Source organism: Delphinus delphis, chromosome 7 (assembly GCF_949987515.2).
Source record: "Delphinus delphis chromosome 7, mDelDel1.2, whole genome shotgun sequence".
Taxonomy (NCBI): domain Eukaryota; kingdom Metazoa; phylum Chordata; class Mammalia; order Artiodactyla; family Delphinidae; genus Delphinus; species Delphinus delphis.
Window position 1 is genome coordinate 38849876 of NC_082689.1, and position 16499 is coordinate 38866374.

Genomic DNA, 16499 nt, shown 5'->3' on the forward strand with positions numbered 1-16499 from the left:
AATTCTAAAAAATTCATCTGGTTGTTGCATATTGACAGTGGATGATAATATTTATGGAGAGCATTTAAGCACTGTAGAATGTCTGTCTGCAAATGTTCTGCTCTTGATTATCTATGAATAAGTAGGGACACAAATAATTGAACTCTACAGCTAAAACAAAAAACTGTTTTTGTTTTTGCGGTATGCAGGCCTCTCACTGTTGTGGCCTCTCCCGTTGCAGAGCACAGGCTCCGGACGTGCAGGCTCAGCGGCCATGGCTCACGGGCCCAGCCGCTCCGCGGCATGTGGGATCTTCCCAGCCGCTCCGCGGCATGTGGGATCTTCCCGGACCGGGGCACTTACCCGTGTCCCCTGCATCGGCAGGCAGACTCTCAACCACTGCGCCACCAGGGAAGCCCCAAAAAACTGTTTTTTGATGACTTATCTTAAACCTTTTCTCCAAGTAAGAAGGATATTTAACCTGTCATACCTTTGTGACTTTGAGTCCTTCTTTAGTCTATTAGGTGATGTGGATATTTATGAGCAATAAAATATATAAAAGATAAAAGAGAGGCAAGAGATGGGTAAAGTGAACTGAATGATCAGAGTACAAATAATTGGTAGTTTATTGTATTTATTTGTACGATGTCCCTTGTGGAAAAGGGTTAATGGTGACATCTTTCTTCGCTCTGGCTTAATCTTCTGGTGGATGCTTTTTCTTCAAAGGAATGTTTTGCATGAATAATTTAGTTCTGTCAGATGTCATGGCAGCCATTTCTGTACATGTTACTCCTTGTTTACTGCAAAGAAATCCCTTCTTGAGAAGTAGATTTAATATCTAAAGAATGTCATTCTCGTGTCTGAGTCTGAGGCGAGCACAATCAAGAAAGGTAAGAAAATAAATATGTAAATTGCATTTTCTCTCAAAGCCATTTAATGCTGAATAAAGCCAAGTGAAAACATGTAGCATTATTAAATTGACAGTAAAATGCAAATACTGTATTAATAATGACTTCGTAGTTTAGGAAGTGCAAGGGGTGGAGACTGTGAAGCTAATGAGATTACAGCAGCTTCTCTGAAGTGCTTGTGTAGTTTTTGCTCATCTTTCCCTTCTGCCACTGGCTTTTAGATCAAAGATCTTACTATATTTGATGCAGTGTTCTTAACATAAGGTCCTCTTGCTTGAATTTTTAAATCTTTTCTGACATATTAGACTGTCTCCCGCTACTGCCAGTTATGAGTCATTAGACAGTCCTGGTCTGTTTTCATCACATGTTATCTAGGCCACAAGTTCTTGTTGGTCATTGGTGAACCTCCTCCAGGGAGTATGGTTCTATGGGCAACCCCAGGCCAATTCTGTCCTTCTAAGAAAGACTTTGTGTTTCAGGAATGGGCTTGAGTAGGACGACCCTGGTGACCTCCTAAAATGTGGGGTTACTCTATAGGGTCTCTTCCCCAGCTCATTTGGGTAATCCAAAGGTCTTGGAGGATTCAGAGGCCATCCACAGAATTGTTTTCTGAACCAGTGGTCAGGACTTCCCTACACTGATCATAACTGCATAAAGTTACCTAGAGGCTGTCTGTTCTCCCGGAAGCTTTCGACATCATTTAACTCCCAGGGCAACCTTATTCAAACTGATATTCTCAGAAAGGCATTGAGGATCCAGTGAAGCCAGCTTTATTTCCTGACATTTTTGTATCCCTCAGCTTGACCATTTTTAAAAGTTTTAGTCTCTTCACTAACCAGACTTTAGCCAGAACTTTTAGCAGCTCGCATAGTATGAAATAACAAGTGGTGACTCTAAGATGAGTTATGGAACATTCCTCAAATACTTAATTTACTTAACAGCCTATTGAAAAAATAACCTTACAATTATTTAATATAGCAGATAGCATTCAAAGTTTAGGAATATTTCTGGCCTCCTTTTATTTCCCCTAACATTCATTTCGTTCGTAGAATATGTATGACGTTTTAAATATGGCACAACTGAATGTGTGCTCTTAGGTTTCATCCCCAATTAAACTTAAGTCAGTGCATCTCATATGTGTATATAGAAGATTCACTTTTCTCTCATGAAGGAACATATTGGTTTTCTTTTTTAACACACTATTTACTAAGGGTTTCTCTCAAGACATTGTGTGAAATGCTAGCTGCCAAGCCACATAGGAAAAGGGGGTGAAGATGATGTACGTGTTAGGCTCAAAACGTTTCCCAGGAAAAGTCATTTTAGTTGTATAAGGTGGTAGTAAAAGTTTGGCTTCATTTTGCAGCCTGTTAGGAGACTTTCTGCTGGAACTAGTCATAACCCACTTGTCCTCACTTACCTAAGCAATCATAGTGTGAATAACTTTGTTGTTTTACCAAATAGTTTCTGTTTCGAACTTCCTGTGTGATTATTTAAGAACAAATTGTCGTTGAGCTGCTTGTTCTAATCAAGATATGTGAATCTTTTCTCCTTCTGTCCCTCTCCTCTCCCTCTCTCTTTCCCTCCCTCCTTCCTCCTCTCTTTCTTTCTTTAAAGATCTTCGGGCAGTTGGACTAAAGAAAGGGATGTTCTTCAATCCTGACCCTTATCTTAAGATGTCGATTCAGCCAGGGAAGAAGAGCAGTTTCCCCACTTGTGCCCACCATGGGCAGGAGAGGAGGTCTACTATCATCAGTAACACCACAAATCCAATTTGGCACCGAGAGGTAAGATGATCGTACGTGGCCTTCTACTTGACAGTTAGGACGTTGGCCAACTCCATCTCTCTCCACTGGGCTCTGTATCGTTGAGCTGCTTATGGGTGTGGGCAAGATGGTTGAGGTGTCTAGAGGTTCTGTTAGAAAAAGGTACAATGAAAGTGAGATATTCCCTTCTAACCAGGGCTGGGTCTAGGGTAGATCAAGTGAGGCACTTCCTTCAGGTGCATGATTTATAGGGTCCAAAAGACTCGATGATCAAAATTAATATTTCAATGCAATATTAAAAAAAATCAAAATCAAGGCAAAAATTCATGATGAACAAAATATCAAAATTCTGTAAGGGCAGCATCAGTAACTGCCTTGCCAAGACGTATGGGAGCCTGAGACAGAAGGAAAAGTCAGTAATACTGATCCCATTTTTATTTAAAATTTTGATATTTTGTTCTAGCATATACCCAGTACAGATTAAAGGAATTTCTCTCCTTACTGTCTGGCAAATGGTTTTTGGATTTCCATTATAGATTTTGGTTACTTACATGAGCCATTCAAGGAGTCGTCATCCTGAGGCAAGGCAGATTGTGTTGATGGTATTTCAGACTCTCTCACAGTTACAATATGTTACCAGTCATCACAGTGCATCATATCAGTGAAATCAAGCCCAGGGTTTTCCCACTGGAACTGTTTAAAGTCAAAGAATGAACAGAGACATTGCTTCTTTTCTAGGGAGCAAAGTGTGAGTTCTCCCACCATTTCTCAGGGAACCAAGACACATTTCATATACTAGCATTAATGAGTGCTTCTAGACAAACCTGTATTGGCATGGGAGTTGCACAATTAATTAAATCACTCCCTAAATGTTTAATGACAATAATATGTTCTAACAATGTTGAACGAGTATTTCATTGGAGAGGGAGATACTTCAGGGGATCTAAAACCAATTGGAGAAAAGATGTGGCTATTTGAGACTTGCCAGTGCTGCAGGATGTTTCTCCTGGGCAGTTTTTATGGTTATTTAAGTGGATAAAAACTACATGTTTTCTTATTCCTGGTTTGAAAAACTACTTACTGTCCCCAAGTAGTGAATAACTTTTAAAGGCATACCACTTAATTTAACACATTAGAAGCCTAGAAGACATAAAACGTTATCTCAAGATGAGCACTTAGAAGGCACATAGTGGATATAGTAATGATACTAGCAATAACTTTATTTCCCTAGCATTCTTTTTTTAATTTAATTTAATTTTTTTATACAGCAGGTTCTTATTAGTCATCAGTTTTATACACATCAGTGTATACATGTTTTATACACATCAGTGTATACATGTCAATCTCAATCTCCCAATTCATCACACCACCATCCCCACCCCCCGCGGCTTTTCCCCCTTGGTGTCCATACGTTTGTTCTCTACATCTGTGTCTCAACTTCTACCCTGTAAACCGGTTCATCTGTACCATTTTTCTAGGTTCCACATACATGTGTTAATATACGATATTTGTTTTTCTCTTCTGACTTACTTCACTCTGCATGACAGTCTCTAGATCCATCCACGTCTCAACAAATGACTCAATTTCGTTCCTTTTTATGGCTGAGTAATATTCCATTGTATATATGTACCACAACTTCTTTATCCATTCATCTGTTGATGGGCATTTAGGTCGCTTCCATGACCTGGCTATTGTAAATAGTGCTGCAGTGAACATTGGGGTGCATGTGTCTTTTTGAATTATGGTTTTCTCTGGGTATATGCCCAGTAGTGGGATTGCTGGATCATATGGTAATTCTATTTGTAGTTTTTTAAGGAACCTCCATACTGTTCTCCATAGTGGCTATATCAATTTACATTCCCACCAACAGTGCAAGAGGATTCCCTTTTCTCCACACCCTCTCCAGCATTTGTTGTTTGTAGATTTTCTGATGATGCCCATTCTGACTGGTGTGAGGTGATACCTCATTGTAGTTTGGATTTGCATTTCTCTAATAATTAGTGATGTTGAGCAGCTTTTCATGTGCTTCTTGGCCATCTGTATGTCTTCTTTGGAGAAATGTCTATTTAGGTCTTCTGCCCATTTTTGGATTGGGTTGTTTATTTCTTTAATATTGAGCTGCATGAGCTGTTTATATATTTTGGAGATTATTCCTTTGTCTGTTGATTCATTTGCAAATATTTTCTCCCATTCTGAGGGTTGTCTTTTGGTCTTGTTTATGGTTTTCTTTGCTGTGCAAAAGCTTTGAAGTTTCATTAGGTCCCATTTGTTTATTTTTGTTTTTATTTCCGTTTCTCTAGGAGGTGGATCAAAAAAGATCTTGCTGTGATTTATGTCAAAGAGTTTTCTTCCTATGTTTTCCTCTAAGAGTTTTATAGTGTCCGGTCTTACATTTAGGTCTCAAGTCCATTTTGAGTTTATTTTTGTGTATGGTGTTAGGGAGTGTTCCAATTTCATTCTTTTACATGTAGCTGTCCAGTTTTCCCAGCACCACTTATTGAAGAGACTGTCTTTTCTCCATTGTATATCCTTGCCTCCTTTGTCATAGATTAGTTGACCATAGGTGCATGGGTTTATCTCTGGGCTTTTCTATCCTGTTCCATTGATCTATGTTTCTGTTTTTGTGCCAGTACCATATTGTCTTGATTACTGTAGCTTTGTAGTATAGTCTGAAATCAGGGAGTTTGATTCCTCCAGCTCCGTTTTTTCCCTCAAGACTGCTTTGGCTATTCGGGGTCTTTTGTGTCTCCATACAAATTTTAAGATTTTTTCTTCTAGTTCTATAAAAAATGCCATTGGTAATTTGATAGGGATTGCATTGAATCTGTAGATTGCTTTTAACCATGTTTTTAACCATGTTACCAGTACAAGCCTGATAAGGGGGGTGTAAGGGATGAGATTATCATCTCTCCATTTGTGTGATTAAGAAACAGAAGCTTAAAATGTTTATGTAACTAGCTATTCAGAGGCTAGTAGTGCTTAAACTCTGCTCCCTTATTCTAAGCAAGTGCTTTTTCCATTAAGAAGATGACTAAACTTTACGGCCCTTTGGTGAAAATAAATTGTTATGACTAAATAAATTTAGTGACCCCGAAGTGTAAAGCTGTCTGACACTATTCATATCACTGTGGTTGCCTGGATACTGCCAGGGGAGGAGAGAAATGGTTCAGGTTAGATTCCTGGCTCCATCACTTACTTTTCCTGAAAGCCTCATCATTAAAAAGAAAATTTTATCTTTGTAATATATGTGAAAGTCTTTGTAAATGAGTAAAACTCTTTATTTTTATTTTATATCCTTATTAATATCCAATCCAGTTTTCTCCAATGGCATTCTTAAAACAACACATCTTATCTTAACCTCATACTTTTATTTTTCTGTCCCAGAAGAAATGTCCCTGTGTGCCTTTTAAATTAAGTAACTTCCATTTAAGCATTGTTTTATTTTAATATAAACCGGGGAAACCATCATATCCTTTAGATGTTCCTACTTTAACCACTAAGTGAAGGAGTATTTTAACCTATGATGTGCAACTTCGAAAATACCATGGGATCAGGAATTAAAATTGCTGTTAATCAAATGTATCAGTTAAGTCTAAGCCACTCTATAACAAGATATTAAGTATTAAAGAATAAAGATACGTTAAATGTAGTGAGCACTAAAATTGTATTGTGCATAGTTTAATATTTGATAGCATCTCCTAAAACTGTTGAACCAGGAAGAGTTGGATGATCGAAGGGACTTCCTTTGTCATACAGATCCTAGCTGTTGCTTTTTAGTCTTTGTGAATGTTAATGACTCTGAGTGAATAAAGGATTGACAATAGCTGCAGATTTTTCTGGCAATGTGGACTCTGTGTGTCGTTAGGATTTAAGAGATACTATTTTCTTTAATAATAAACTGATATACATAATTTCATATTTATCTCTTTTTTTGACTCAACATGTTATGTTTTGTTTTCAGAAATATTCCTTTTTCGCACTCCTTACTGATGTCTTAGAAATTGAAATTAAAGACAAATTTGCCAAGAGCCGACCTATCATCAAGCGTTTTCTGGGGAAACTAACCATTCCAGTCCAGAGGCTTTTGGAGCGACAAGCCATCGGGTAATCAGCCGTCACACCTAGGGGTCTTGTTGGGATTAGTTCCTACTGAAGCTACTGAAATGATACTTTGAAGTCCGAGGACTTTTCTTACTGATAAGAAGTGGTAACATAATTCTTTTAAAAAGGAAAGTGCTCCATGCCGCGGAGCGGCTGGGCCCGTGAGCCATGGCCGCTGAGCCTGTGCGTCCGGAGCCTGCGCGTCCGGAGCCTGTGCTCCGCAGCGGGAGAGGCCACAACAGTGAGAGGCCCGCGTACCGCAAAAAAAAAAAAAAAGAAAGAAAGAAAGAAAGTGCACATATACTCATTGAAATGTGAAGGGCAGAAAGCACTTTATTTTAATTATATACCTTTTTTGGGTTATCTATCTTTTCCACGATGTACCTACCATTATTACCATTTCAGTGTCAAATGTCACAGTGCTCAGTTGTTTTTGAGATATTGAAATCTTGCTATAAAAATCCCTCCCTAAAGCAAGATCCCCGTGTCAGGTTGACACCTCCTGATCCTGATTAACCCCATCCAGAGAATATGTTATTCCTGAGACACCAAAACCACCTTATTTTAGGGCCCTTTAAAACAAAGCGTAGACTCCGAGAAGGTGTTATAGTGGAGCTCTAAGACATGTACGTTTGTTCAGACAATGAGAAATTACTTGTTGAGAGAATTTTAAATTTATTTATTTATTTATTTTGGCTGTGTTGGGTCTTCGTTTCGTGCAAGGGCTTTCTCTAGTTGCGGCAAACTGGGCCACGCTTCATCGCGGTGCGCGGGCCTCTCACTATCGCGGCCTCCCTTGTTGCGAAGCACAGGCTCCAGACGCGCAGGCTCAGTAATTGTGGCTCACGGGCCCAGCCGCTCCGCGGCATGTGGGATCCCCCCAGACCAGGGCTCGAACCCGCATCCCCTGCACTGGCAGGCAGACTCTTAACCACTGTGCCACCAGGGAAGCCCGTTGAGAGAATTTTGAAATGTGATTTGACGTCTGTTTTCTTTCTGTGAACTTTTTGTAAGCTGTGAATCAAGTAGTTAAGAAATCGTAACATGCCTCCATCCCTTACTATATAAATGGTGTATATATTTTCACATGGTAAGTGCCAGCAAACCCAGTAACACTGGTGCTCTCAGGTGGCACTGGGGAACATCTTTTTCATTTTAGGAGGACATTATGAACATATGATAACAGTAGCAGCAGTATCAGTGATAACAGTAGTTGTAGTAGTGGTAGCAGCAGTAGTAAACCAAAGTAAACAAAAAAGATGATGAGACCCTATTCTATGTCAGGAGCTAAGTAAATTACACTCATTAGCTCATGTAATCTTCTCAACAACTCTGAGAGGTGAATAATGTGATTATACCCATTCTGGAGATGAGAAATCTGAGGCTAGCAAGCCAGGGCTGGAGCTGGGATTTGAGCAGATCCGTCAGCTCCAGAATCCCAGCTTCTCTGCAATACTTTAAGGACTGGCAGTGATGGAATACTAGTCTAGCTAACTGAGGAAGGTTGCTCATTCCTATTCACCTTGCAGCTAATTAACTGTTCTATTCTGGCAAGTCACAATTTTTTCAGGCATTAGTTTCCTCATCTGAAAAATAAAGTCTTTAGATCGATGATCTCTAAGACACCTTCAAAACATGAAATTAAGAGATTCTAATGGATTCTAATTCTCTGGCCATCAGAGACAATGGTTGAGCCAGACCACATGAAGTAGAAATATTAGGCTGAAATTCTAGCAGCCTGGTTTAATTTGATAAAACTGGGAAATCATAGTTATTTTTAAGGATAGCAATTATTGCTTCTAGTAGAGATATTCTTTGGGAAGTTTTAAAAAATTATTTTTAGGATTGATATAAAATGAAAAATTACGAAGAGTGAGAATTAACTCTCATTGGAAATATACTTATAATTTAGTTTCTATAAGTATAATCATATAATTTATATAATATCTGTGACACTTGGCAGAGTGTCAATTTATGTATACCAGTAAGAATGATCAAGGAAACATAAAACCTTGAAACTTGAAATGCTTGAAAGCATTTTGAGTGCTTGCAACTCCTGTTAACTTGCTGGCTTTTCATTCAGTCTTTTAAAGAACTGGACACATAGAGTACTGCCTGTCATGGATTCCATATGTACTGGAAGGAAGTCCAGCATGAATTCGTAAAGTATCAGAATTATGAAATGTTTCTACATAAGTATATTAAAAGCATTACCTGATACTTAGGGATTTGCTTTATTAAATAAATATGATACTACATGTTAGTGTATTGGCTGTTAGCATCTAAATCTATTTTTGATCTGATTATTACTTTCTATCAAGTAATTGATACGTCTTGAAAAATACTGAGTTTTCTTATGTGTTTTGTAGACTGCAACTCTCTGAAATAGCTGAGGTTTTACACGGTGAGGTTTTATAGGATGAGCTAGAAGTCCTTACTAATTACCTATTTTAAGAGCATTGGTTTGAATGTGACATTTTTCAGAGAGTGGCTTGCATTCTGTCCAAAAGGCACATCACTGTGCCATGCTTTGTCATTTGCTGTGATTACACTAGTGAGAGAATGTCTCAGTCAGACAGTGAGAGTTCTTTGGCACTTATTCTTTATAATGATGTATCATAATAATATATAATATAGGGTACACAATTATCTGTCATGGCAAGAGGCAGGATGAATCAGATGAGACTGAGTAAGAACAAGAAAGAGGTGAATCCCTTGACAGGCACTCACAAAGGATGAAACCCCCTTGACTTGGAATCTCCAAATAGGGAGGCTTTCCTGTACTGATAGATTGAATAGTTGAGTATCTTGTCAGTTTGGGTAAAAAATAGCACTAACACCTGTTAAAATTCTTTTTTCCAAGTAAAGAGTCTCATTTGTTAAATTTATTCAACAAATGTGTGGGTGTGTATACATATAGTGCCTACTAAATGTTAAGCACTGTGTTGGGTATTTGGGATATGATAGTGAGCAAAAGGATGGATGCCATTCTTAGAATCCCTACTGAACATTTACTTCCTAGCTAAAATGCATCACTTTTATAAGTTTTTATCATCAACACCAACACTTTACTTTTATTGGCCAAAGAGGAGGAGAGGAGAGTCAATTTAATTTTAACAGAGAAATGAAGAGTTTTATCATTCCAGGACTGAATGTCCAAAGATGTGGATGAGGAACTGTAATGTTGAGAGTAGGTCCCAGTAGTTTGCTGCTGGGTTCATGCATTAGTGGACAAAGGTGGAGCATCTCTGTGTGTCAGGCACTGTCTAAATGCTGGAAGACAGTGGTAAGAGAAAAAGACATCCCTGCTGTCATTATAGTCATTATAGAATTATTCGAACACGCTAATGTAAAAGCATTTAACATACCTGTAATGTCTAATAGTTAAAAATGCCAGTATATCCCTTTACAGAAAAAAAATTTTTTAAATACCAGATTAAGTAGACAAAACATTATGATAATGATTGCATTGAGATGAGCCATGAGTAAATATCATTAAAATGCATGCTACTGAAAGCCGCCAAGAATCACTGAAAGTGTGCATAAAATGAGATCTGATCTGGGGACTGCAGATCAGGGGCTTCTGTGTCAGATGCATCTGTGTTCTAATCCTGGTTCTGTCACTTAATTGTTGCCTGGCCTTGGGCAAGTTACGTACCCTCCCTATGCCTTAGAAAACAGGGCCACCACTTGCCTCACAGGGAAGATTGAAGGAGATGATGCATGCAAAGCCCTTATCAGAGTGTAAGCACTCAATTGGGGGAAACAAAGCTTTTTAAAAACATCAATCAAAAAATTATTACAACGTTTCTAGGGAAGAAAAAGAAAGAAGTAAAGGAAACGATCTCATTATTTTAAGAAAATCTTGCTATGAACTCAAAGAAATTCATAAGAGCTGAACTGGGATTTCACATTAGCATGTAAATGTGTACACGCTAATGTAAAATCCCAGATAACATCTATTTATAATTGTACGGAGGAGGTAGAGAAGAACAAGCAAAATAGTTATGGAGATTAATAATCAGTAGCTGACCAGAGGCCCTGAAGTGTACAGTGGTGCAAGTATTAGGTAGAGGCCTTGTGTTTTCCTCCTGAAGTTGCCATTAGAGGGCAGTGTGAGAGCAGAGATAGTGTGATTTGGTACTATCCCTCTGATTATTTTCCTTAATTAAGAATAAATCAGATTCTCAACGAAAGTTGCTTGCATACAGAGAAATGATGCGATTGTATTTGACTTTGATAAATAAACACGGAATTGAAAAAGATCAACCACTCCATCCTGGAGGAGGCTGGTAGCCTGAGCCTGGAGCCAAGGTGGGGCAGGAGCTGGGCCCAGTTGTGGTCCCCTCCAGCGCACCTCCAAGTGTGGCAGCGAGACTCCGACAGCTAGTGCAGTTCTCCAACTGTCCCATCAGTATGGCTTACAAGCTGCCTGGAGTATCAATGATAGGCCCCCCAATAGTGAGGGCCAACAGTGAGCCCCTTACTTTACAGGTGAGGAAGGGGAGGTGCAACAGCCCCCTGCCTCTCACACAGCTGGAGCAGCTGTCAGAGCCCGGCCTGTTCTCACGCTGCTCTCTCCTGACTCCCAGCTCCTGTTCTTCAGGATACAGCAGCACTGTGCCCTCCATGTGATAACCCTTACCTGTGCGCCTCTCTCTCTCTTTTGTTTCTTTTTCTTTTGCTTGGCCGGCCATGCAGCATGCAGGATGCGGGATCTTAGTTCCCCAACCAGGGACGGAACCTCTGCACCCTGCAGTGGAAGCACGGAGTCCTAACCACTGGACCAGCAGGGAATTCCCTGTGCCTGTCTTTTTAGGACCTAACTCCTATCATGCTAAATGCTAAGGAACCAGACCTATACATTTACACTTGAGTCAGAAAACACCCAAAATTTTTGGCCTTTCTCAGCCCCTTGATGGCTTTTAAAATGCCCTTTCTCTGGTCACTCTTAACAGTGAGAGAGCAAATCAGTGCCCTTTAAAAAAATCATAACAATATTGTACAGTATTGCATTTTCAGCCTTTACTGATACTTTTCCTTGTGACAAGATTCCCTTTTATCCCTGGGTTTATAAGTATTCATTTGTACAAATGAACAAAATTACACTGACTCTTAACATGCCTTTGACCTTTTATTTTCTTGTGAGTATGCACGTTTCAAGAGACATATGTGGGGTTTGGGGGGTGGCCTATGGGAAGAAGATGAAGGCTGACACCAGAGTAGTACGGATGAAGGAACCATTTCTCCTCTTGCAGTGACCAGATGCTCAGCTACAACCTCGGCAGGAGGCTCCCAGCTGACCACGTGAGTGGGTACCTCCAGTTCAGAGTGGAGGTCACATCTTCTGTGCATGAAGGTGAGATACCTGTATAAATATATTGCCATAGGAAAAACTTGTTAAATCTTACTCTGTTGTCAGTTTACATTTGAACAGAATTGTTTGTATCCTGTTCTGAACATAAAATAGCTATCAAATGATTACCTGCTGAAGTTTTCCAAGCAGATTTAAAAGCCTGTTTATCAAAAAATCTCTCTTAGGTTTTACCTGCATTTGGAAACTGGGATGTGGAATTTACGGCAGTAGTGAACATGTAAACCTCATATGTCAAACTGACCAGCAATATATGTACTCGTTTAGTAGTGAATAGTAACTCTTAGCAAGTTGGTGATACTGTAAAGAGACCTCAGTGGGATGACTGAATTCTTTGAACTCATTAGTGGCAAAGGAATAGGACATTAAAAGTTCGTTCGTTATTACTACTTTGTTTTTATAAATGCTGTTTTCTCCTTCAGATGCTTCTCCAGAAGCTGTTGGCACAATACTTGGAGTCAATACTGTGAATGGAGACCTGGGAAGCCCTTCTGATGAGGAGGACATGCCAGGGGGCCATCATGACAGCACAGTTTGTTCCAATGGACCAGTTTCTGAGGAAAGTGCTAATGGGACCCCCAAGCATTCTTTCAGGACTAGCTCTACTCTGGAAATAGACTCAGAAGAATTCACCTCTACTTCTTCAAGGACCTCACCTCCCAGAGGACGTCAGGATTCACTCAATGATTACTTAGATGCTATTGAACACAATGGCCATTCCAGGTCGGGTGCAGCTACTTGTTCGGAAAGGTCCATGGGAGCCTCTCCGAAACTAAGGAGTAGTTTTCCCACCGACACAAGACTCAATGCAATGCTTCATATCGACTCAGATGAAGAAGACCACGAGTTCCAGCAAGACCTGGGTTATCCATCCTCCTTGGAGGAGGAAGGAGGGTTGATAATGTTTAGCAGGGCGTCAAGAACTGATGATGGGAGCCTGACATCTCAGATAAAGCCAGAAGACAACACGGTGGAGAATGAGGAAGCCTCCACCAATGAAGCTGCTTCCTTCGAGGACAAGCCAGAAAGTCTTCCAGAGCTTGCGGAGAGCTCCTTCCCCTCAGGCCCAGTCCCTGATGAAAGCGAGAATGCCCCGGAGTGTCAGCCGAGTGCTGACCAGGGGAGCACTGAATTGTGCGGCGCCCAGGAGGTAGATCAGCCCACAAATGGGGCAGACACGGGCACTTCTGACACGTCAGGAGGAAGCCGAAGAGCCGTCAGTGAGATGGAGTCCCTTGATCAGGGGTCTGAGCCTTCCCAGGTGTCCTCGGAAACAGAGCCCAGTGACCCCGCCAGGACAGAGAGCGTGAGCGAGGCCAGCACCAGGCCTGAGGGAGAGAGTGACCTGGACGGGGCCGACAGCTCCTGCAATGAGAGTGTCACCACGCAGCTGTCCTCGGTGGAGACACGGTGCTCATCTCTTGAGAGTGCGCGGTTTCCCGAAACCCCAGCCTTTTCTTCTCAGGAGGAGGAAGATGGAGCCTGTGCGGCAGAGCCCACCAGCAGTGGCCCTGCTGAAGGGTCACAGGGTTCCATATGCACTCCTGGTTCTTTACCTGTAGTGCAGGTGCCCAGTGGAGAGGAGGAAGGGCCAGGGGCAGAATCGGCTACTTCACCTGACCAGGAGGAGGTGGGGGAGGTCTGGCAGCGGAGGGGGAGCCTGGAGGGAGCTGCTGCTGCTACTGAGAGCCCGCCCCAAGAAGAGCGTGATGCGGGGCATGCCCAAGGGGCTTGTGAAGGGGCCACTGCCCAGGAGGAGGGCGCGACCGGAGGTAGGATGTAGAAGACAACGTGGCTCGTGGCTCGGGCATACCCGCTCAGAGAGAAGCCTTGTGGTTTTGTCCCTCAGTGGAAATTGTACTGCAGGGCACATATTAGCTGAATTCTTCTCCTTGGGGTTCAACAGCTTTTTTTTTCTTTTAACATCTTTATTGGGGTATAATTGCTTTACAATGGTGTGTTAGTTTCTGATGTATAACAAAGTGAATCAGCTCTATGCATACATATATCCCCATATCTCCTCTCTCTTGAGTCTCCATCCCACCCTCCCTATGGATCTTCTTTTGGTGGAATAAGAGGCCTGTCAAATAACAGTCTTAAACTTAGATAATGAACCTCAAGGCTCTGCATCAGTGCGGGCACCTGCTCTGCCTAGAAAGGTGACCCGGTGGGTGGGAGCACCCCTGGTCCACACAGGCCTGGAGGCCTGGGATGCGTGCCGCGCGCCGGCACATTCAGTGCGCCTGGGGCTCAGTCCTCTTGTCTGGGCAGTGTGAAAAAGCATAATGAATCTCTGGCGGGACCTGGGTTTGTAGATACAGAACCAAACAGGCTGGCAGCATCTACGTTAGTGTTATCTGCAAGGTTTTCAGGAACATCTTAACTCGCTCCTTATTGCATGAAGCTTCAAAACAGAAGGTTAATATGTGGTTTGCATCAAATGTCATATTTTTGCCTTCTGCAGTATAAGAAATGTCAACTAAGTTAGGTGATGCATTCTGACACTTGAAAACAAGCTGTTTGAGGATGCAAATTTACACATAAAATTTGTTTTATGTCTCAATGAATGTGGCTCAGTAGAATGATCCCTTTAAACTGTTCTAGCTGCATCAAAAAGTCTGAGTATAATTTCATATGCCTAAACAGCATAGACTCAGAAATAGAAACGATTTTCTTATTCTGTAACTTATTTTTCTACCTATCCCCTTCTTTTCTTCCTCCACCGTTTTTTGTTTTTTTTCATTATCTTCCAGTCATTGTGTGACCCTAAAGCATTGCTACATGACTAGGACAGATGCCAGGGTGGGAAAAGGCAGGGGAGGGGGAGGAATGGGCCCAGACCGACATCTCCCTAGAAGACCCACTTCTGACTAAGCATCCACCTCCCATTCTCGTCTGTTGTTTCTGGGTCCTCATATGGGAAATGAGACGAAAAAGAGATAAGAGACTAGCCCCAGGACTTTTGTTAGGTGTTTTTTTTCCCCCAAAGGCTGTTTTGACACTGAAGGGGAAAACAATACCCAGGTAACTGTTTACCTTTAATCCTAGGTTCTCAAGCCAACGGCCACCAGCCTTTGCGATCACTGCCTTCAGTGCGCCAGGATGTTAGCCGGTACCAGAGGGTGGACGAGGCTCTCCCACCAAGTGAGGACCTGCTAACTAAAGGGCTCACCTCGATCAAAGGGTTCAAGGGTGACAGGACCCACGGGACCTAAAGGATGGTTGCCCAGTCCCCCAGAAGTAGAGTTCTGGGAGCTGCCACGTGATTTAGCAGATACAGTCTGCAAAGTGCTTAGCAGAAGACTCCTCTCTGGCACAGTTCCACCAAATGAAAGGGTAGCTGGGGGAAAGTAGATACTCTAAAGTAAAAGAGATCCAGATGTTATGGACAATAGGATGTATAATAGAAAAAATTTTAAGTTTGCATAGGCAGTATGAATTTTCAGTTATTAGAGAAATAGGTACAATCTCTTAGAAGAACCTTAGCTCTAGGTAATATACTGCTTTTTATTCATTTACAACATTTTAAATCATTAACTACGGGGTCCTGGTTTTTTTCCTTAGGAATATCCAGAGAAGTGTTATTAATTTCAGAAATTTTTTAGTCTACTGTTTTCTGGACCATGATGATTATCTGGAGATTTGAAAGATATTTCTTTTTTTTTTTTTTTTTTTTTTTTGCTTTCAAGAAACACGTAGCACTTAAAGGAGAGATGGGTGAGCACTAGGAATGCTGGGAAAGTTATGCGACCTGAACTCCAAGAGCTGAGTGATGCCCATGGCCAGTCATAGTCTGAATGTAATTTAAACTCTATTTAAGTTTCTAGAATCCCTTAAAGCAGTATTACTCTGTGAGAGCAAAGCATTTTGAAGAACAGTGATAAAGCTCAGTAAATACTGTTTTTAAGAACACATTGGAAAATACATCTTTCTGCCTTACTGCTTTTCCTTCTTGTTCACCTTCTCTATTCACCCATCTTATATGCGATCATGGCAAGAAGTGGATGCTTTTGGCCCTCTGTGTTTTAAAAATGGTGGGACATAGAGCGGGGGCAGTATGCATTTAAAGGGCTAAAATGCTGAGTAGTTAGTTTTGGTGAGTGCTGGCAAAAGAGCTGAATGGTGCTCTGTACAGTTTGTCAAAATATTGACTTAATCGTTTGTAAATACTGTTGTGCACAGATCCTCCCCTTGTTCATATATTTGGATAGCTGAGGGTGGTTACTCATAGGAAACATATATTTTAAGCAGTTTTTAAAAATCATCTAAGAGATCAATTAACCATTGTGTCATCTTAAGCAGGTGGAGGGGAAAACTTCCTTACTGTTTACCCTTGGAGAAAACATTAGAGGCAGAAAAGAAAAGTATTCCTGG

The 16499-nt window shown here is 41.1% G+C and overlaps 1 protein-coding gene across 2 annotated transcripts in view; it reads left to right on the forward strand.

Moving 5' to 3' along the window:
• The window catches only part of HECW2 (HECT, C2 and WW domain containing E3 ubiquitin protein ligase 2), a 411404-nt gene that overhangs the window by 268239 nt on the left and 126666 nt on the right, over window positions 1-16499 (forward strand). For both annotated transcript variants that reach the window (XM_060016380.1, XM_060016381.1), the window contains 5 exons: window positions 2502-2671; window positions 6612-6754; window positions 12010-12110; window positions 12548-13897; window positions 15174-15269. In XM_060016380.1, the coding sequence (XP_059872363.1) occupies window positions 2502-2671; window positions 6612-6754; window positions 12010-12110; window positions 12548-13897; window positions 15174-15269 (1860 nt within the window). The remainder of the gene's footprint in view (window positions 1-2501; window positions 2672-6611; window positions 6755-12009; window positions 12111-12547; window positions 13898-15173; window positions 15270-16499) is intronic.